This window comes from Benincasa hispida, chromosome 3 (genome assembly GCF_027475165.1).
Source record: "Benincasa hispida cultivar pf3 chromosome 3, pf3_genome.v1.1, whole genome shotgun sequence".
Taxonomy (NCBI): Eukaryota; Viridiplantae; Streptophyta; class Magnoliopsida; order Cucurbitales; family Cucurbitaceae; genus Benincasa; species Benincasa hispida.
Genome location: NC_143480.1, coordinates 44,259,195 through 44,282,070, shown reverse-complemented (window position 1 = coordinate 44,282,070; position 22,876 = coordinate 44,259,195). Strand labels below are relative to the sequence as shown.

The 22,876-nt window shown below is 35.8% G+C and overlaps 1 protein-coding gene across 1 annotated transcript; it reads right to left on the bottom strand.

Annotated features, from left to right (window-relative positions):
- Window positions 1-17,034: 17,034 nt before the first annotated feature.
- On the bottom strand, window positions 17,035-20,282 carry LOC120074348 (Phototropic-responsive NPH3 family protein). Its single transcript, XM_039027440.2, has 4 exons — window positions 19,606-20,282; window positions 19,437-19,506; window positions 17,998-19,308; window positions 17,035-17,920 (listed from the first exon to the last, which is right to left on the bottom strand). The coding sequence occupies exons 1-4, from the start codon at window positions 19,659-19,661 to the stop codon at window positions 17,333-17,335; spliced, it is 2,025 nt and encodes a 674-aa protein (XP_038883368.2). The 5' UTR covers window positions 19,662-20,282; the 3' UTR covers window positions 17,035-17,332.
- Between the last annotated feature and the right edge of the window lie 2,594 nt (window positions 20,283-22,876).

The following is a 22,876-nucleotide window of genomic DNA, read 5'->3' as shown; positions in this document are numbered from 1 at the left end:
CTGAGAAGAGAAAGAAACACAAGGCTGTTTTACCTGGACACACACATCACATTTCAATTTAGAGATATTAATATTGTGAAAAAGATGAGGGAACAAATAGTTCATATACTGGAAACTAGGATGGCCAAGACGATAATGCCACAACATATAATTAGTTTCAGAAATGGAAAAATGAGAAGAAAACAAACTAGTCCTATCACATAGCCTAAACGAAGGTTCTTCAGTAAGGAAATAGAGTCCCCTGTCATGCCGAGCAGTGCCAATCGTCCTCCCCGAGGTCAGATCCTGAAACACAACATCATCAGGTGAGAAACTAACACAACACTTCAAATCTCTTGTTAGCTTACTAATATATAACAGATTGTAAGACACTTTTGGCACATGCAACACATCTTGAAGTACTAAGCCTGCAAAGGTGACACTCGTCCTTTTCCAGCAACAAAAGCAAAGGACCCATCTGTAATTCTGATTCTTTCATTTCCAGCACCAAGTTGATAAGATAAAAATTGATCAGAAGAGCCAGTGAGGTGATCTATGGCTCCTAAGTCTAATATCCATGGTTTATTACCAGTTATACTCACAAGACCAAAAGATTGAAAAGTACCTGTATGGGCGATTGCACTTACACCCACTATAGTAGTGTTCTGAGTAGTTTCCTGGTTTTGAGTCTGAGTATCTTCAGTAACAGTTTCACCTACGAGAGCCCGACTTGGCTGTCGTTTCTTACCATTAGGTGGTCGGTCGTGGAGTTTCCAACACTGATCTTTAGTATGCCAGGGTTTCTTGCAATGTTCACACACTAGGGGTGGCTTACTGTTCTGTTTATCTTGTACCGGGCCTGATATTTTGAAAGCAGCGGAATCTATTGGTGTTATAGGTGTACTGTTCATGGCTCTCAACCTATCTTCTTCCAGGTGAACTTCAGAACAGACCTCCATTAGGAATGGTATAGGTCTGGTCCCCAGTATACGATTGCGCACAGTATCAAATTTAGAGTTGAGACCTGCAAGAAAGTCATACACGCGATCTGTTTCTTCAGACTGATAATATAACACTCCTCCACAAGGACAGTTCCAGATCATCTCATGGCACAAATCCATCTCTTGCCATAACAGAGATAGCTTGTTAAAGTAAGCGGTAACTCTATCATTCCCTGTTTGCATTCATAGACCTGTTTACGTAGAGTATACAAACGTGAGACATTCTGTCTCCTGGAGTAGAGTTTCTAGGCTGCCTCCCAAATATCATGGGCTGTAGCTGCATACAATAAAGGTTTTCCAACCTCAGGTTCCATACTACCAATCAAAATTGATCTTAACAAAGAATCCTCTCCTTTCCACATTCGCTCTTGGGGGTCACCGATCCTTGGTTTTGGTATTTCACCTGTTAGATATCCAAATTTATGATGGCCCTCAAGAGCCATTTTAATAGATTGGGACCAAGAGAAGTAATTATCACCATTCAACTTTTCCCCTATAACAATTCCAGATGAATTGCCTATAGTTTCAGAACATAAATTTGAGGAGTAAGTAAGGAACAAAGTTACCGAGTTTTCAGGGTATGGATTTAGATCTAATTGGATCTTGGATTTCAATCCCATGGCTTCCCCAATAGTAGCAAGCTGTTGTTGAAACATCTCGTTCTGTTTTTTAATCTGCAACTGGGTAACTCGATCTTTGATTATTTCCTTGGTCCTGGTGGTATGATGAAGACTCACCCCCTTCAAACTCATCCATACTCGGCGAAATATACACCATTCAGTTGTTCATACCTGGTTGGAAAATACCCATACCTTTTTCATCTGTCCTTTGGTGCGGCAAAGACTGGGATGAGGCTCTGATATGAGAGGAGAAGGTCGAAGGCACTCCTGAAGGACGGAAACTTGACTGATCGGCATCTGGCATCACAGATCTGGACCAATCGGCGTCGAAAATAGCAGATCGGAGCTCGGGCATCGCAGATCTGGTCCAATCGGCCCTGGTTATAACAGATCGGTATTCCACAGCTTTGGTCGGCATCGTCTGGGATCGGTCAGACCGATTTCGTGCGACTGGTTGCTAGTCGACCTCCTCTGCGCGCGTCTGAGCCAGAAAAATCCCATCGTTCGCGTGTGGCTAATTCAAATAGGTAACGCATGGCTGGATGTTTCGGCTGGTGGTTAGGTCTTCGAGGGAGCCGACAGTTGGGACTTCGAGGGAGGCGACTGGCTTAACGAAAACGGTCGACGGTGAGTAGGGCGGCGGCGGCTGGTCTTCACGGTAGTGGGGAAGAAGGGTTTGGAAGTATCTATCAATGGCTTTTTGGATAACAGTGGTTATATCTGGGTTATTGGTTTGGGATTCTCCTATTGGATTTTCCTCAATGGTGGCCAGGGTTTCATCTCCATGCTCTGATACCATGATGAAAAATAGAGTAGGGAAAAAAAAATAACACACCAAAAATTTACGTGGAAAACCCTAATTAGGGAGAAAAACCACGGAATAAGGAATTATTACTAGAAACTGATACAATGGAATACAGTAGACCAACAGCTTAAATAGAGAACAGGGAAACCCTAGGATACAATGAAAAAGACAAAATTGCCCCTAGAGTGCAAAACCCTAATTTCAACACTCATCATAGATCGAACCATGTCTAATAAGGTCATATTTCTTCTTTCTGATACACCATTTTATTGAGGTGTACCAGGGGCCGAGAGTTGGGACACAATCCCATGTTCTAGCATATAGTTCTGGAATTGGAGGTTCATATACTCTCCACCACGATCAGATTAGTGTTTTCATCTTCTTACCTAACAAGTTTTCAACTTCAGCCTTATACTCCTTGAACTTGTCCAGGGTGTCAGACTTACGTAGCATTAGGTAGAGATACCCGAACCTTGAATAATCATCTATAAAAGAGATTAAATATTTATACCCACCCCAAGCTCTAACATTCATCGAACCACAGAGGTCTGAATGTATAAGCTCCAAGGCTTCCTTGGCTTTGTAACCTTTTGCAGTAAAAGGTCGTTTGGTCATCTTTCCTTCAAGGCATGATTCACATACCGGCAAGGAGTTTTCTTCTAAACTCTTTAGAAGTCCACTTTTCACCAACTTCTCAATTCTATTGAGGTTGATGTGACCTAACCTTAGATGTCATTGATGGGCGGAGAAACCTTTGATCTTTTAGTTGTTGTTGCTGTACTGAACATTTCAGTGTTAAACAAGGCTTTTATTGTTGGGGTTGATGCCCTAAAGTCTCGTGTTCTATAGTTTGTAAACAGTTTGTACGAACGCTTGTGATGTAATATATGATATTTTACTTCACATCTTGTTTTTGCTCAGTTGTATGTTTTATTTTCTTTACCACAAATCAATAAACGTACAATCCCTGGTTATCTATATGTGACATAAGCATGTATATGATGACATACAAGTGGATCATGTTTTGTGTGATAACCAAAATGGTCTTTAGTATATGGATATAGGAGGGAAACCTTATCTTGGTAGCTACAGATGTGGCCCGCTTTGTGGAATGGTTACAAGTGTTGTGACTTGTCACAGATGATCTGATCCTGATAATTCGTGTAGGGGACATGCGAGCGGGGGCGTCCTATACAAAAATTTTGTATAAGACCTAACCACGAAGTGTTAACGTCTCGTTATATACACCGTTCATGACAAAAACTTCACTTCACTAGGATGACCATAGGTAACATGACCTCAATCCTGAGTGAGTTGGGAACACCTGCCATTAAGGGCGGTCCTTTGATTTGTATGGGTGCAAGTGGCCAGGTCGCCGATTCAAACCTACCATTTTGGAGATTCGTTTGATTTAGGAGTTGGGAACTTAGCTACACAATATGGAATTCACTCCTTCCCAAAGGCAGGGGTAAGTAGATAGATAGCTCCCTTAAGGGCTGATTCCAGGGCTTGAACGATGTGGTGCCACACACCTTCTCTTAGCCCGAGAGGTGTTCACACATAGTTGGACTATGTTGTATTGTTCATTAGAGGAATCAGTGGTACTTAAGGAGTGAGATGTAACTACAGGGGAAAAACGGTAAATTGGCCCAGCTGTACTTACGAGCATCTGTGAAGGGTCATCGTACCCATGATTGGTAATATCCGATGGACACAGAAATATATTTGAGGTAAGAAAAGTTTAGCTGTTGGTCTTTAGTGGAATGCTTGGTAGTTAACAGATGGTGGATCTCGTGGCTAAAGAGTTTAATCAACTATTCACGTACTGTTGAAGCTTCAAGCCACAGGTTCATAAGGTCCCCTAAGTAGCTTGGATAAAGTTAAGAATCAGTTTTTGGGTTAGTTTGAAATGTTCAAATTGACAAGAGGGAGTTCGATTATATATGATATAATTGAACTAGTTAATTATATATGATATAATTGGCTAAATGTATGAGATACATTTTTTTGGAGGAAATTAGATATAAATATGGTTTATATCAAATTGAGGAGAAATTACTATAGTAGATATATGATATCAAACTATAGGGTAAGAACATAATATGATTATGTTCATTTATTAATAAATTGGTTAATTATTAGATAATTGGCTGAAATATTCTCCCTAATTGTGCGTTAGTGGGAAACTCAGTATTCGGTTATATGACTAACGACCTTAGTACATATAACTACTTTCCATTGAACCATAACCAATCTCTATTCTATTTTTGAAAATAAACAATTTATTCTTAGAAAAGAAGACGGTATACCCTTGTTTAATGAGACAAGAAACCGAGATTAAGTTCCTCTTAATATGAGGAACTACAAAAAACATTATCCAGTAACAGATAACGTTTCTTGTCAACAAATAACTTCAGCTTGCCTACAGCAACAGCTGAAACAACATCAACAATACCGACTCGTAGAGTCATCTCTCCCTATGACAACTTTTTCCAGGAACGGAATTCTTGGTAAGAGAAACTGACATGATTGGTAGCACCCGAATCTAAGATCTAGGAAGAATCATCATTCTTTACTAAATACGTCTCCAAGACCAATAAATCAGATTTAATGTCTTGTCGCCTCTTTTGGAGAGTAGTGGGGTCAGTGTCAGAACAACTGACACTACTGGTTTCGTCATCCATCCATTTATGCTTGAAAAGTAAAAACTGACGTTCAAACAAATCTTGCAATGAGTCCATGATCTCGCGTGCGATGATCATGTTCTCAATTCTTTTGGCTAAAACATCAGGTATGTTAGCCAAAATGTGAAGTCGGGCCAACGAATTAGCCTTCATCCACACTTTATATACATTACAAACACTTCGTGGTGCATCAAAGGTCGGGACTTGAGCACACTTCTCAACCATGACAAAATCGAGGTCATTTGCCATGAAATATGTTTCACACGATTCTTTCCACTGTAAGTAGTCGGTCATATTAAAAGCACTAAATAGAAATACTAACGAGTTGCTGAAAAGAAAAACATATTGACCTACGTTAGGTTTTAAGTAAATACCCATTGTAAAACAAAACATCCAATAAGGTTTTAGCAAAACTAATATGAACCCCGTGTGACATCTAGTTTCGCAATGATGCTTCAAAGGTTTAGGACAAAAGCCGCTGAAGGGAGGTCAATTATCCCTCATCTGAATTGAGAAGTTCTCAACTAGTCATTAATACCAGAACAACTCTTGCTCCTATAATGATCTCCCGTAAGTGTGACCCGCCATTTTAGGCCCTAGAGATCTGCCCAAAAAAGCCAATCCGAAGGAAAAAAAAAATCGATTGGGGAAAAACCTAAAGCGACCCTATCCATTTCTGGAGTTCACTTTGATCTTGATCAACTGCACAAAACTCATCCGAAGGGGAACGCTCAAAGGCGCCACGAGGGAGTACAAAATGATCTCACAGTGTGAACCAATGCCAGAGACCATAGGACGTATTGACACACACCCTTCACCCACTTACTATAAACACTCTTACCGTTCACCTCGATATTGACTCATGCAAACACTATTTGAAGGGGGATGCTCCCAGGGCACCACGAGGCCAAGCATGAATCTCACGGTGTGAACATATAGGGAGAAACATGAGTGGAATCATAGACATATCAGATACATCTCTTCCTCCCACTGAGTATTTTATAACCTAGGGTTTAGCTTACTTAGAAAAAAACATGACTAAGGATTTTAACTAAGTGACTTTTAGGTTTTCCCAAGAGTAACTTTTACCTTGTTTAGTTAAACAACTTTTGATCATCATCCATTAAACTCTTTAACAGAGTCTTTGACCAAATTGTCACATGCTTGTTGAAAATCTATCTAATTCACCTTTCTAGGTAGGTTCCCAGGTAGGGGTGTTACGTTTCTGTCAACTTAAGAACCCCAACCTAGTTAGAACCCACCTTATACAAAAGGTCCCATAGAGATAGATTTAAAACAAATTTAATCTTTTATGCCAACCAATTTAATCCTATTAAAACGATTTTAAGAGATTAATCTAGATTACTAAACTCTTTAGAACCACTTGAATAGGTCTATCTTAATCTAATTTTAAAACCCTTTTAAAAAACTTGAGTTCATAACGATTATATCTCAATCCGCAGGCAACTCTTTCTTATTGATTTTAGGTTTAATTTCCTTTATAACACTTATAAACGGAAACCATAACCACAATGCTAAGCTAACACATGCAAGGCATTCATAACGATTATAAACAACCTAACTGTCATACTCAATGCATTGCCCATTCATTGCTACTTCTTTTATATAACACTTATACAAAACAACAATGAAACAAGCAAAACATGCTTCCTTTCACCCTTAGACTATAACACTTATAATAAAAGGATGATGCATGATAACGCTCACTACATGCAAAATATAACTCTTATATTTCATGATGCATGCGCATGCTTTCAAGTAATTTCTTCATGCTCGATTATAACATTTATAATACATGAGGCATGAATAATTCACCACCTAAGGTGGGTTTTAAACTATATGTCAAACACTTTGGCATATAAGCACCATATATCACATGTATAAAAAAAATTTGATGAATGGGTAAAATTGCTTTAAAAAATCACAAAATTAAAGCTAACTATTACAAAGACAAAGAGTCTTCAGTTCAAACAAACGAACTGGGTCTTGAACCGTCTGGGTGAAGCAACGCGTCTCTAACCATCGTATACTAAACTCCCCGCGATCGTCTACACAATAAAACAAATGCTTCGTTCTATCGCTTACCAACGCTCCCAGAGCTAAGCAATGAAGCCTAAGGTACGCGATCGCTTAGCGCGCTTAACAAAACGCATGCCTTCCGCGATCTTCTAAACGATTACGATGTGACAAAGCACCATCGTCTAAACAATCGCTTAGCTAGCACCTTCGTATCGTATACGCGCGATCATGTAGGTAGTAACTAAGCGATGAGGCTTGCTAACTACACGATCGTCTAGCGTGCACCTTTTACTAAACGATGAGTATCACATGTTCCCACTACAATCGTCTACATCCAACGCCTACGCGATCGGGCAACCAACGCTACACAATAGAGTAAACGATTTACCCCATCGCTTAGCATTAGCTAAACAATCATTTAGTAAATGCTACACGATCGTATAAAAAAATCTACACGATCGCTTAGATAAATCCCAACGATCGTTTACCTTAGGCTTTCACGATACGACCAACGCTTGGTCTTCTTCCTCATTGAGAACCACATCTCCATGCTTCGAAACTTCATCACGAATGAATCGACTAACTCAAACTCTTTGAATTACATACTCGATTGCGAGTTAATTACGCCAAAAAACACAGGGGCCCTTACAAATTAACACTTTGTAATTGAAGAAAACTTTAACTAAAGGCAATTAAACCCGAAACATTCATCAACTCCATCCACAAATGCCTTAACAATTAAACACAAATGCAGAAACCCACCGAGACTGTAAAATGAAGTTCAAAACAGACTTGTGATTTTGAATATCAGAACAACCTGGCCCTGATACCAATTGAAGGAAATCGTGCACGATGATTTTCATGAGCAGTGGAAAGATCATTCCAAATTACAATCATATATGAACTTTACAATTACAGTCATAAACAGAAACATACGGTTATGCAATCATTATAGAAATTACAACATGAAACTACAAATAATCAAGGAGAAATGTTACACACATTTGCAGACTCATTGTCGAGGTCCTTAATCACGAACGCTCAAACACAGCAACCTCGAACGCTCGTCCAACATGACCGCTACATTGTACGAACACCGCGCACTCGAACTCAGCGATCGTCTCGATCACAAACACCCCAACAGCACGAACGACCTCCACAGAACCTCGACGGTATCAGTTGAGTATGACACCACCAAGAAGGCTACCTTAGTATTCTCGGTGTGAGAATCTAGAGGGTGAGCTCTGTGTGGACTTGGTTTGAAGCAGAAGATAGAGAAAACAAAAATCATGTAAATGACTGAGCAATAGGGAGATGGTTGAACCTATCGTATAGGTTGATGCCTAATTGTTTAGCAAAAACTAAATGATCGTCCAGCAAAAGCTAAGCGATCGTTTAGCTCATCGGTTAGCTACATGTCTGTCTCCTACAAACACCAAACGATCATTTAGCTCGCTCCAAGTTGTCGCTTAGTAAATGCTATTTACTTGACAACTTCCGTGAGATTATTTTTCAAGAGAGAAAATCTCAAATTCACAAAATTTAACATTACTAAAATTAGGATAAAAATTTTCCTTTTTCTCATGGTTACCATGAAACCACCAATAACCTCCCACTCAATTGATTATTAGAGAAAAAGATTTAATTATCCAATAATTAATATTACTATAAATATAAATGATAACTAACTTATCATACTATATTTATAACTTATAGTTTTAATATTTTATCTCATGAAACATATAAACCATAGCTCTTTTTCTATTCCATGGTACTTAAAGTAAAAATCATTTACATTAATCCTCCACTAGATGTCCTTTTTCCAAAATAATTTTTTTTTCTAAAAAAAAAAGGGAAAAATCCTATCATTCTCCTCATCTCTTTTCTCTAAATCTCCCTCTTCCAAAATAGCCAGAGCCCACAAGACTCCTGGATTCTCATCCAGAGAATACAATGGAAATTTTGTGGTAGTGTCCTTTTGATCGAGGGATTCTTCTTGAAGATTGGTCTTCAAAGGTAAGGGTTTCTAAGCCCATTCTTCTGTAAAATTCTTTAGCATGTTGTATTTTTAATTAAATGCACACTTTTTCTTGTTTGTTCGTTGTAAAATTCATATTCTGTAAATTTGGAATTTGGGTCCGATTCTGTTTTCCACTCAAGAACCTTCAATGGTTCCTTCATTAAGACCATTCGTCTTGATAATGCTAGTGAGTTTATATCTCAAACGTTTGATAATTATTATATGTCAATTGGGATAAATGTTGAACATTCTGTAGCTGATGTTCATACAAAAAATGGATTAACAGAATCATTCATAAAATATTTGAAGTTAATTGCTAGACCATTGCTTATGAGAACTAAACTTCCTACATCTGTATGGGGACATGCCATTTTTCATACAGCATCACTTGTACACATTAGGCCAGTATCTTATCATAAGTACTCACAATTATAATTAGCTTATGGCCATGAGCCAAATATTTCCCATCTAAGAATTTTTTGATGTGCAGTATCTGTCCCAATTGCTCCAGCACAACGAACTAAGATGGATCCTCAAAGGAGGTTAGGAATATATATTGGATATGATTCCCCCTCTATTATCAAATATCTTGAACCTTTGACAGATGATGTATTTACTGCACCATTTTTTTATTGTCATTTTAATGAGACAAATTTTTCAACATTGGGGGGAATTAAGAAGTTGGAAAAAGAAATTACATGAAATGTATCGTTACTGTCTCATTTAGATCCCCGTACAAATCAATGTGAACTTGAAGTTCAAAAGATAATTCATTTGTAAAATATAGCTTATCAGTTAACAGATGCATTTATAGATGCAAATAAAGTAACTAAGTCACATATACCAGTTATAAATGTTCCATTGAAATTTGATATTCCAACACAGCAAGTTGTCACTAATGAGTTTGGAACATACCAGAATTGTGGTAGACCAGTGGGTTTCAAAAATAAAAATCCTCGAAAAATAAAAATAATAATGAGATTTCAATAAACTATGTCATGAAAGGAAAAATATGGAACCGAACTCATGCAGTTGTTGACAACATTTTTGCATATAATGTTGTTCTTAATATTCTATTTGAAAATGAGTATTATGAACCAAAATCTGTTGAAGAATGTTGACATAGAAAAGATTGGCTTCAGTGGAAAGAAGCAATCGAGGCAGAATTACACTTGAAGGACTGTGAGGTCCAATGCGGAAGCGAGGATCGATCCCAATTTATAATTTCACAGAATATTAACAATACAAAGATCAACATTATGCATTTTAACACAAAATTACAGCATGCTATAAAAAATATAGTGAAAAGGGATTAAGGTTTTTAGTCGTACTAGCCTCCTGAAGACAAGATCTTCATAAATTCTTTTCAAAGTCATGATTTCACCTTGGATCACGAACAAAAAAGAAGCAAATCAATGTGGACATCACCACAAAGAAACTAGGGTATTCTCTTTTGGGATTAACAATCCATAGGAGTTGTGGGCTCTATAATAATTTTGGGAGAGAGAGTTTTTTAAGAGAAGATGAATTTTTTCTTACAGATCGTTCTTGAGAGCACTTGAGATTACAGAGTCTCTGCAAACTTTTTGGGAAGATGATAAATCATCCATAACCTCCCCTATCTCCCACGTATCCAATAAGAGAGAATTAAGTGGAGGGAGTTATCCCTCCCTTAATTAAATTAATTTTTTTTTAAAAAAATTAATATAATACATTTATATGATAACCAACTTATCATATAATATGTATTATATTATATATTATATCTAATATAATATATATATATATATATATGTATATAACCTATAGTTTATATTATATCAAATATAATATAACATATAGTTTGAAATTCTTTCATTAATCTATAGTATTTAATGTAAATCAAAGTTATATTAAAATTTAATTATATGGCTCAAATACATATAATTAATATTTGAATCATATTCAAATATTTATTCCCTCTCAAATAAACTTTATATTAAAATATATCAAATACATTATACTAATTATATCTCATATAATTAATTTATATTAATTATATCATATGTAATTAATTATCTCGATTAATTTGAACAATTCAAATTAATCCAAAAACAATTTAATTCTAAACAACCCCAGTTGAGTTACCGATGGGACCTTATGGACCTATAGATTGAAGTTCCAATGGTACTTGAATAATTAATTAAGTTATCTGACTTCTATTAACTGTCGATCACTCCACTAAAGATCGACAGCTGCACTTTTCGTACTACAAATATATTTCAGTGTCCATTTGATATAACCAGTCAACACTACGATGACCCTTCACAAATTGCCCGTAAATATAGCTAAGTCAGAATTATTGTTTTGCCCCTGTAGTTACATCTAACTCCTTAAGTACCACTGATCTCTCTGATGAATAATAAGTCATAGTCCAACTATGACCAAACCCCTCTCATGCAAAGAGAGGGTGTGGCGCCACATTGTTCAAGACCCAGAATCAGCACTTAAGAGAGCAATTTATCTACTTACCTCGACAGTAGGGAATGAGTGAATTTCGTCTTGTGTAGTTGTGTTCCCAGCTCCCCAATCAGATGAATCCTCAAAATGGTAGGCATATTGAGTTGGCGACCTGACCATTCTCATCCATGCAGATCAAATGACCGCTTTCATAAGTAGGAGTTCACAATTCACTCAGGATTCAGGGCATGTCACCTATGGTCATCTTGGTGAAATATAAGTCTCTACTATTAACGGTGTTATATAATGAGACTATTCATTTCGTGGTTCGATCTTATACAAACTCTTTTGTATAGAATACTCCCACATATGCCTCTACATGAATGATCAGGATCAGATCATTTGCAGAACTTTACAACAATTGTAACATCTACAGAGTGGGTCGTATTCGTGGTGCTACTAGGATAAGGTACCCAACCTTATCCATCTATTACAGATCATTCAGGTTATCACTTAAACACGATCCACCTGTATGTCTTTACATACACGTTTAAGCTACATAAGATAACCTTGGATGTTTGTTTATTGGTTTTATGGGTTAATGCTACTAAATGTCAAATAAAATACCTCAGATTTTATTAAATAAATAAACTATTTGTATAATACAATTACAAACTACAGAATCCACGAGATTTAGAGCATCAACCCCAGCAAAACTCACTTTCAGAACGTCAAGTTTTTGGAACAATAGTTCGAACACTAGAAGGTGTCAAACTTATGGATACAAATGGGTATTTGTGAGGAAAAGAAATGAAAATAATGAGAACACAAGATACAAAGTAAGACTTGTTGCACAAAGTTTTTCACAAAGACCTAATATTGATTATGAGGAGATTTATTCTCCGATGGTGGATGCAATTACACTAAGATATTTAAGTTTTCGGACTGTATATGAAAGTCTGGATATGCAATTTATGGATGTATTTATAGCATATTTATAAAGATCTCTTGATAATGATATTTATATGAGAATCCCATAAGGATTTAAGGAACTTAAAACATATAAATCAAATTCTTGATAATTGTATTCAATAAAGTTACAGGGATCATCATTGAAACAATTATGAAAAATGTGGTACAATCGCCGCAGTGGATATTTGTTGAAAGAAGGATACTAAATCAATCCAATATGTCCATGCATGTTTATAAAGAAATCACAGCCAGAATTTGCTATTATAGTTGTATATATTGATGACCTAAATATAATTGGGACTCTTGAAGAGCTTTCAAAGGTAATGGAATATCTTAAGATAGAATTTGATATGAAAGATCTCGGAAAAACAAAATTTTGCCTTAGTTTGCAAATTGAACATTTAGCAGATGAGATATGTGTTCATTAGTCATCTTATACAGGAAAAGTTTTGAAAAGATTTTATATGAACAAAGCACATCCATTGAACATTCCAATGGAAGTTCATTCAATAGATGTGAAGAAAGATATATTTCGACCTCGAGATGATAATGAAGAACTTCTTGGTCCTGAAGTACCATATCTTAGTTCAATTAGTGAACTTATGTATCTTGCTAATAATACAATACCAGATATTGCATGTTTAGTAAATTTATTAGCAGGATATAGTTCTTCTCCAACAAAAAGACATTGGAACGGAATTAAGCATATACTTCGCTATCACCGAGGAACGATCGACATGAATTTGTTTTATTCAAATAAATCAAATTTTGATCTAGTTGGTTATGCAGATTTTGGATATTTATGTAGGATTGTATCATCAGCAGCAGAAACACAAGGATCATCTAAGCATTCAAATTCACAAATTTTGGCAAAATATAAAGCATGCTTTTACAGAAAAAGTGAGTTTCAAGACATACCTCTTGTAGAACTTCTTCAAAGCTCTATCTCCAGCTGCTATCTTCTCCATATCTTGTTGTAGACCACTTCAAGATCCTCCCCACTATTCTCTTGGTGCTCTAGATTGAGTTGTGGGACTCAAAACAAGCTTGAATCAAGGGATGAAGGAGAAAAGCTCACTGCTGCAACCTTGTTGAAGAACCTTTCTTCAAACCAGTTTTTCTCTCAAAACTCTTTTGATTGCATGCCCGATTTTGACTTCAATCTCTTCATTATATTGCAGATCAACATGCAAAGAGAAGAGTTACATGAGTTGCAGCTCATGCTTGGAGAAGACAAAGGCAAGATATTGCTTCATGTGTGAGCTACTTCAAAGATGGATAATGGAAAAACTTCATTTTCCATTTAAGCGTGTTTTGTTTTCCAATTTTTCAATTTTATCTAGAAATCAAAATTTGATTTTATAAAATCTATTTTGATTTTAAATAATGAAAAATTTAATTTCATCAATTAATTATTAAATAAAACTTAATTAATTTAATATCAAATATTAAATTAATTTTAACACATATCCATCTTTATATATTTAAATCATATTTAAGTACATAAATTCTCCTATTCTGTTTAATTCTAAAATTAAACATAATTATATCTCATATAATTACTAATTCCCTTAATTCTAATTTGAATGTTTCAAATTAACTTATTACGTTATTCTAGAGCTAGTTCGTTACGAGCTAGTAGGGGGACCTCGAGTATCTACAGATAATGAATGGGCTCCAACGATCAGAGATTAATTGGCTAGACTCATTAGACCAAATTAATCTCCATTCGTTAACTAATGGGTCATTCCACTAAAGCCCATAGTTGCATTTCCCTCACTGTAGATATATTATGTTCACATGATTTAACCATAATCAGTAAGTCGACCCTTCACAGGTTGTTCGTAATAACGGCTGGGTCAAATATCTATTTTACCCCCGAGATTACATCTTATTCCTCAAGTCCCTACTAATCCTCTAATGAACAACTGGTTGGTGATCCAATCACCAAACCAAACCTTTCAACCCAGTGAGAGGGTGAGGCCCCTTGTTCAAGACCATGATTCAGTACTTGAGAGAACAACCTTTCTCCTATCCCTAAATTGGGTAGGTGTGAACTCCTTCTTGCACCCTATGTCCCCAGCTATCTATCTGGTCTTACCCCTGAAATGGGAGTCTTATTGAGCCGACTCTGTTGAGCCAACCCTCAACTATGCAAATCTAAGGGCAATCTCGAATAAACAGGAGTTCATAGTTAGCTCAGGATTAAGATCGAGTTACCTAGGTCATCTAGGTGAAATAGTCAGTCTTAAACAGTAAACAACGTTATAAAGTAAGAGTGACTTATTTCTTAGTCCTGATCTTATGCAAACTCATTGCATAGGACGCCACCACTTTTCATGTCATAACATGTATGAATTAGGATCATATCATATGTAGCACTTTACAACTTTTTGTAACAACTACAGAGTAGGCCGCATCCAATGGTGTTACCTGAATAAGGTACCCAACCTCATTCATGTACCATAGATCATTTTGATTATTTACTCGAACCTGATCCACTCTTATGTCTCCACATAAAGTTCAAGTACTCATACAATAGTCGTGGGTCTTAGTTTATTGGATTTAGACTTTCATACAATTTATGAGATCATTAACAAGTATATTGATAATAGAAAATGTTTATCATTTTACAAACTGTGAGTTTTAGAACATAAAACCCAACAATTTATTTGATCTACACAAAGCTAGATCTCAAACAGATTATCTGTTCACATGTGGAGGAACTACTATATCATGGAATCCGGTGAAACTGACCATAACAACCACTTCATCAAATCATGCTGAATTTCTTACAATTCATGAGACTAGTCGAGAATGTGTATGGTTAAGATCAATGACTTAGCACATTCGTGGAACATGTGGTTTGTCTTCTAGTAAAAATCTTCCAACGATATTATAAGAAGACAACACAACATGCATATCCCAAATCAAAGGAGGATATATTAAAGTAGATTGAACAAAACCATACTTCACCGAAACTTTTCTACACTCATGATCTTAAAGAAAATGGCGACATCATTGTACAAAAATTTGTTCGAAAAATAACCGGGTAGACTTATTTACAAAGGCATTATCTATCGTAACCTTTGAAAAACTGGTGTACAACATTGGAATGTTGCAACTGAGAGATCTCAAGTGATGTTTCCGTAAGGGGGTGTAAATATAGTTTTTAAAAGTATCAGATCATATGAAATATGAACTATTTTTCTTTCACTGGGATTTTTTTCCTAGTGAACTTTTCCTATTAAGGTTTTAATGAAGCATGTTTCATTATAATGAGCATCTAAGGGGAAGTATTATAAATATGTTAAATTAGGTGTAATGTAGATGTCCATTATTAGTGTCCATTCGTCATGTGTCACTTATCCATTACCCTATGTATTGTCTATGTGTCTCAAAATTATATACTATTAGTGTCCATGTAATCCACCTCCTACTTGTCAAATTTCCTACAGATAGTGACATTTGATAGAATTTAAAAGACACATATTGGTGATCAATCCAAAAAAATTAGAGAAGGTGGAGAAACTCATTCTTTGTTATTTTATTTAATTTTTGTTATTTATTTATTTTATATATTCATACATTATATTATATTTTTTCTATATCTGTATTCTCGTTTTGTATCGTTGTGCTCTCAAATTCAAAACACTAGAAACAAAAAGACAGAAAAAAAAAAGAAACATAATGATGAAGGAGGAGGTAGGAGAAACAAGAATGGTAGAAAGTAGATAGGCTTTGTTTGACTGAAAATGTTTAATCATTAACCCAAGAAAAAGAAAAGAAAAAAAAAAACATCTTTTCTTTGGCAGAGAGGAATGAATACAAACACAGCATGCAATTATTAGAGCCTCTATTTCATGCTTGCTTTTACACCTAAAATTGAAACTGTTCTTCAAAAGTCGCGCCGGCTATAATGACCTTTCACTACTGCTTTACAAATTGCTACCAACTCTTCATAAGCAATTTATTTTAACGTTGTGTTTGGTTGCAAACAAGGAAAAAATTAGAGAATTTTGTGGGACAAAAAATATATTGTAATAATTTAGAGGTTATTTTATTTTTGTGTGAGAGAATAATTTGGAGGTCAATGGATGATGATTGATGATTTATCAAGCTTTACCCAAGTTCAAAAGTCAAGTAATGATCACCAAGCCCAACAACTTTTACTAATGAACTAGGACCTTTTCTTATATCGTACTTTTCCTTTTCCATTTTTTTAACAAATAATTGTAATGATCTTTCCCACCAATTTAATCCATTGTAATATTAAACTAAAAGAGCTAAACAAACATGAAAGTATGGAACCGTATTACCTTACCGTCAAAAGATACACATTGATGATGATATAACGTAATATATAGAATATTTTAGAGAAAAAAATTAACCCTTTATTTAATTTGATGAAATTATATATTTTTTCAGTAACAAGACTTTTGTTTTTACTAGTTCAAAATTAGGGCATAAAGGATTGCAATGTGCAATTTTAGAACTAATTCATTCACAAATAAGAATGAGAGGCACACGTTTCATGCGGTGATACTAATTTAGTATACACCCCCATTGCTCAAAAGGCGTGCCACAATCAAAAGGGTGCGTGGAAGCAACAATTTGATTACCCATCACAAAATTTGTAAAATTACAACTCCCAATTTAACCCCAAAAAATAAAAAAGAAGGTAAGCCTCCGTGGCATCCATTACAAATTGCCGTACGATGAATATGTGGGACCCACCAGATAAAAAGAGGAATAATCACTTTCAATAGGTTCTACTGCTGATGATGGTTGTTTCGTCCTCTCCGGCCATCCAGGACCGCCGATTCATGCGAATCACAAACCTGAGTTTTGAACTTACATCCAAACCGTCTGATCAACGATCCTCGCCATCGTCCTCCATTATCTTGTGGGCCCGCCGCCTTATCGATCTTCTCGATCACTTTCTTCATCGTCGAGCACTCTCTTTCAAGCTGATGCACCCGCGTCCTCATGCTATCCATGTCTAAGCGAAGCATCTGATTCTCCCTCACCGTCTCTCTCCACGTGCCATTCCCGTGCACGATTGCCCCCGGAATTTCCTCCTCCAACTCCTCTCCGACTCCCCGTTCCACCTCCTCCGTTTCGCGGCGGGATACGCCTGAGAATCTTCCGGTATCCGCCGGTACGGTCTCCGCAGCCATGAGTGTTCCAGCGATGGCGTGACGAAGCTGCAGCTGTTCAAAGAACAAGACCTGCACTACTGCTCGCAGTGGAAGACGGTCGTTCTGAGCGGCGTGAGTGCATGCCTCTAATGTCAGCTTTTGGCAGTCCATTACTCCACAGATCTTCTCGCGTTCTGCTTCGGAGATCCATGGATGAGCCTGTCAAAAGGATTTACAAAATTAATTTATTAATGGCGAATTGCAGAGTGAAGATTAGGAGATTGCTTCTTTCGAACCTTGAGGTACACATCGACGGCTCGGTAAACACCGTCGTCGAAGAGCCTAGCCTGTTCAGGGAGAGAAATTGCGAGGTTGTAGAATCTTTCCGCCTTCAGATTGGCGTCTGAGGCAATCTCCGCGAGATATCCATCTATCAATTTACCGACGAGCATTAAAGCCGGCGATCTGAGACCATCATCCTCGGCTACGGCTTGATTAACTTCAGTTACCTCTGTATTTCTCTCTTCGAGGCCATCTAAGAAGTAAGATAAGATCCTCTCTGCACAATCAACATCATATAAGGTCTCGTTCAGATACGAATAGCTCGGAATCAGAAGATCGTCCAATGTTGCTTGTTCGAGTTGTGATCCTATTTTCTTCTCTAAAGCAGCTTTGCAAGCTTCCGAAGCATTCAATATATTGGCCGTCCGCAGTAATCCGAACAGGAACCTTGTTGCGGTTGAAGTTCTGGAGCTCTTATCCAATGGAAGATTACTGATTATGGTCTCTAACAACTCCTTTTGATCAGTCTCCGTAGGCATACTAGAGGAAGAGGAGGATGGCAACGATGGCTTCCGGTTTGACCTGGATATACCTGGAATATATTTCTTAGCGTAGTTCATTAAACAGCTTTCAATAATCTCCGAGCTTATATCTTGGTCTCTCATGGAGAAAATCAACCGCTTAAACAGAGGGAGACTCAGCTGAGCGAGATCCTCAAACCATGAGCCTCCCTTGCTTCCTCTACCACCGCTCTTCTTTCGCCCTCCGGTTTCGATTCCATTCCAAAGCATCTGCTTCGAATGATCATGAGCGCCACTGGCTCCGTCACTGACTGGCCATCCGAACAAAGCTGGATCGGCGGAAGGCGCTTTTGAAGCGATCGAATCTATACATCTCTGCGTAATGCTTAAGGTCTCGGCTAGAGGCATTACAGGCTCACAAGATTTCAGCGTTTTAATCGACTCTTTGATGCTTTTGAGTACGGTTTGGGAGAGGTATCTCTCAGTTTTTAAGATTAGGTTATCTTCGCTGTACTCTTCCGTCATTTCCAGAAACTCTCCGGCGCAGCGGAGAGGAGCGACATTGGAAGAGTTGAGGTCGATCTTCACACCGTAGCAGAACTTCGATGCCATTTCAAAGGTATCAGAACCGCCGGGGAAATCAGAGAGCACTATATGGCAGTGATCTTCCTCAACTTCGTCTTCTTCTTCCAGTTCCTCTGCTTCATCATTTTCATTTTGATTCTCTCTGGTAGGAGTGGAGCAATTGGCTTCTTGCTCAGTTATCAAATTGTGAAGTTTCCGGCTCTTTGACATTAGAGGAAACTGAAAATTTACAAATCTATAAGACCAGAACTCAAGAGGAACAATCTTAAACAACCAAATCAACGAAGAACAGAAAAAGAAGAAAACTACAAATCAAGCAAATTTTGCAAGGAGATTCAGAAGGCTACCTTATGGAGATGGAAAGCCATATCGTCCACTTCGATGACAATGTCGCTGGGTAAGCCAGTGGTGCAGAACCTGTAGAAACAAAACCCACAAAACATCATTCCAATCAGCACTATTGACATGGGAGCTCAAACCAAAGGTCTGAAAATGGGGGAAGACATAAGAACTAACCATGCTTGTCTCTTAGAGCTGTGCTTCTCTGCAGGTGCTTCTGTTTCAGTTGCCATTTTCTGTACACTGCTACACCTCGGAGAATCAGTCCCTGAAACTAGAAACCCAGATCCATTTCTTGCACAAAAATCTGTGTGGGGGTTTTCTGGAGGGGATGAAAACAAACAAACGAACAAAGGGAAAGAAGTGAGATCTTTTGGGACTGTTTTTGTTTGGGAGAAATGGACTTCACTTGGGAAGGAAGAACAAGATAAAAAGAAAACAAGCAGTGATGGGGAGAAAATTGTTTGGTTGTGCTTTAGCTTGTTGCGATTTCCTTTCTTCAGAAGAATAAATCTGACAAGGGAGCATCAAAAGGCGAATGCTAAATGTGAATTAAAAGGGAAATTAAAAAAAGAGAACACCCGCCTTCTCAGATCCGACAAATGGGGTTTCAACAAAATTTCTTTTTCTTCGTTGCTCTTGGTCTACGAATCAGGTCGGAATCTCACCCACTCCAATTTAAACTTCTATCAAATTAATTCATTCAATTCCTTTCTTTCTTCATTGTCAATTAGGCTGATATTTGGACATTTTTCTAACGTCTTTCTATTCTAATCAAAAGAGTTTCTTGCTTTGCTAGGAGGCTATTTTCCAGAGCGTCGGCTACCTTTTATTTTTAAAAAAAAAAAAAAAAATTAATGGCAGCTTTATTTATTTTATGTTTTTAAGATGGGTTTGAAATACATTTTTAAATATTTAATTTAAAAAATAAGTTATTAAATTTGAGTTTTTAAAAACCATTTAAAATAAATTTTTTAATAATTTTTTATAACATTTTTTTATTCAAATCAATCCAAATGGATCTTTAATTATATATTATTACTTATTAATTTTTTATTTGTTAATTTAACCAATGGGGTGAAAGAATTGAAACTAACTTTTTTAGTAAAATTATATACATGTAAACTAGTTTTTTTAACTACAATATGTGAGGTGGGTAATAAACAACATTCAAGGTTGATAGTATAGATACTATATTGAGCTATACTTATTTGACTAAATTAGTTAAAATCTATTTGGTTTACAATTCAGATTCCGTTTTATGTTTTTGGAGTCACTGAGTTTAGCAAATACGTGTTGGGCAAACAACTCGAATTCTATTTCTAAAAATTGTTTTAAGATTATGTGATCCAAATAGTGTAAGTTCTGAAAAGAATATTTTTATATTTTCATTGTATCTGGATTTTGAATTTTGAATTTTAAAATGTATAATTATATTAAATAAAGATAAAAATATTCAGAAAGACGGTATGTTGTGTTAAAAACTCAATTGTTTTTTTTTAAAAAAATATAATATGTACTATGTAATGTAATATAAATCACATGATATTACAAAACATTAATTATACAAATAAATTAACATAAAATATTTTCATAAATAAATTAATAATAATTTATTGTCAACTAATATCAAAGACATTAATAAATATTATCAAATACATTTTAAATAATTATTTAAATTAGAATTCAGTTTTTGAATATGTTATGAGACATATATCTGAAAACATGAAATGCAATCCTATTTTCGTTGAATCCTTTATTTTCATGTTTCTATTTTCAGATTTCTTATCAAATATGTTCTTAGTTATTAAAAAAAAATAATATAATATGATGGAAATTCTAACTTTCTTCGAGTTATTAACACATTTTATGTCGAGCTACTCACAAATTGGTACCTTTCAGAATATATAACATTATTGTATTTAATAATAATGATAAAGAAAGAAAAAAAAAAAAAAAAAACCGTTTCATTCTTCAAAACGGATGCAGCCCTATAATATTGTAACTCCTTGATCTCTCTTGCCTAAGGTGAGTCAGCAGTAATTACTTGAATACCAAAAAAAGAAACTCTTTTATTTACATTATACCAAATTGTCATTAACTTTTGTAACGACTTAATCTAGTAAAATCTTATTGGAAATATTATTAAAAATAGCCCATTTTTCGAGTGTTAATAACTTTAAGGTGTGTGGTTCCAATTTCCTAAAAGAAAAGAAAAAAACTATTCCTAAGAAGAATTCATTTGGAAGAAAATATTAAGCTTGGATTTTGAGGTTCGTGCCTTTGGAATTGCATTATCTCTTTTATACCTGAAATGGGTTGATTAAGACATTACCATGTGAATGTTATATATTCCTGTGCTAATCAACAATATAATATTATTAATGAAAATGTTAGAAACGTCTGAAATCTTTTATTTACATAATAATAATAAATAAATAAAAACTAAAATTATAAAATAAAATAACTAAAAACATAAAATAACCAAAATCATCAAATTGGATAATATGAAAATTAGTGGAAGTAAAATTCTCACCAATATATGTGTGATTTTAAGTTCCATCAAATGTCAGTATTTATAGACAAAGTGACAAGTAGGATGTGATTTATATAGACACCAAGCATGAATAACTACAAGGCACGTGGATAACATGACTGGTGACACGTGGCCTTTGGGACACTGAGTAATGGGCATCTATTTTCTATTATAATATGCGTAGTACTCCCTCTTAGATGCACACACACACACACATATATATATATATATATATATATATATATATATATATATATATATATAATATGTCTCAAAAACCCAATGGAAAAAACCCTATTGAAGGAAACAGAGTACATATTTCATATAATACATACTCCTAAGAAAACACAATATATTTATTCCCTTCATGAAAACATCACTTAAGATCACTGAATCGCCGCATTCCAATGTTGTGCACCAATTTTTCCAAAGTTGTGGTTGGTAATGTTTTTGTAAATAAGTCTGTCAGGTTATCCTTCGAACAAATTTGTTGTACAATGATGTCGTCATTTTCTTCAAGATCAAGAGTGTAGAAAAGTTTCGGTGAAATACGTTTTGTTTTATCTCCTTTAATATATCCTCCTTTGATTTGGACTATACAAATTGTGTTATCTTCATATAATATTGTTGGAAGGTTTTTATTAGAAGACAAGTCATAAGTTTCACAAATGTGTTGAGTCATTAACCTTAGCCATACACATTCTCGACTAGCTTCGTGAATTGTAAGAATTCCAGCATGATTTGAAGAAGCGGCAGTTATAGTTTGTTTCACCGATCGTCATGATATAGCAGTTCCTCCACATGTGAACAGATAACTTGTTTGAGATCTAGCTTTGTGTAGATCGGATAAATATCCAGAATATGTATAACCAACTAGATCAAAATTTGATTTATTTGAATAAAACAAACTCA

Excerpts from the sequence above, each read along its gene's own strand:
- LOC120074348 (XM_039027440.2), bottom strand. The coding sequence starts at position 19,661 with ATGGCAACTGAAACAGAAGCACCTGCAGAGAAGCACAGCTCTAAGAGA. Across the intron at positions 19,507-19,605 it reads AGCTCTAAGAGACAAGCATG|GTTCTGCACCACTGGCTTAC; the intron begins GTTAGTTCTTAT and ends TTGTTTCTACAG. Across the intron at positions 19,309-19,436 it reads TGGCTTTCCATCTCCATAAG|TTTCCTCTAATGTCAAAGAG; the intron begins GTAGCCTTCTGA and ends GTAAATTTTCAG.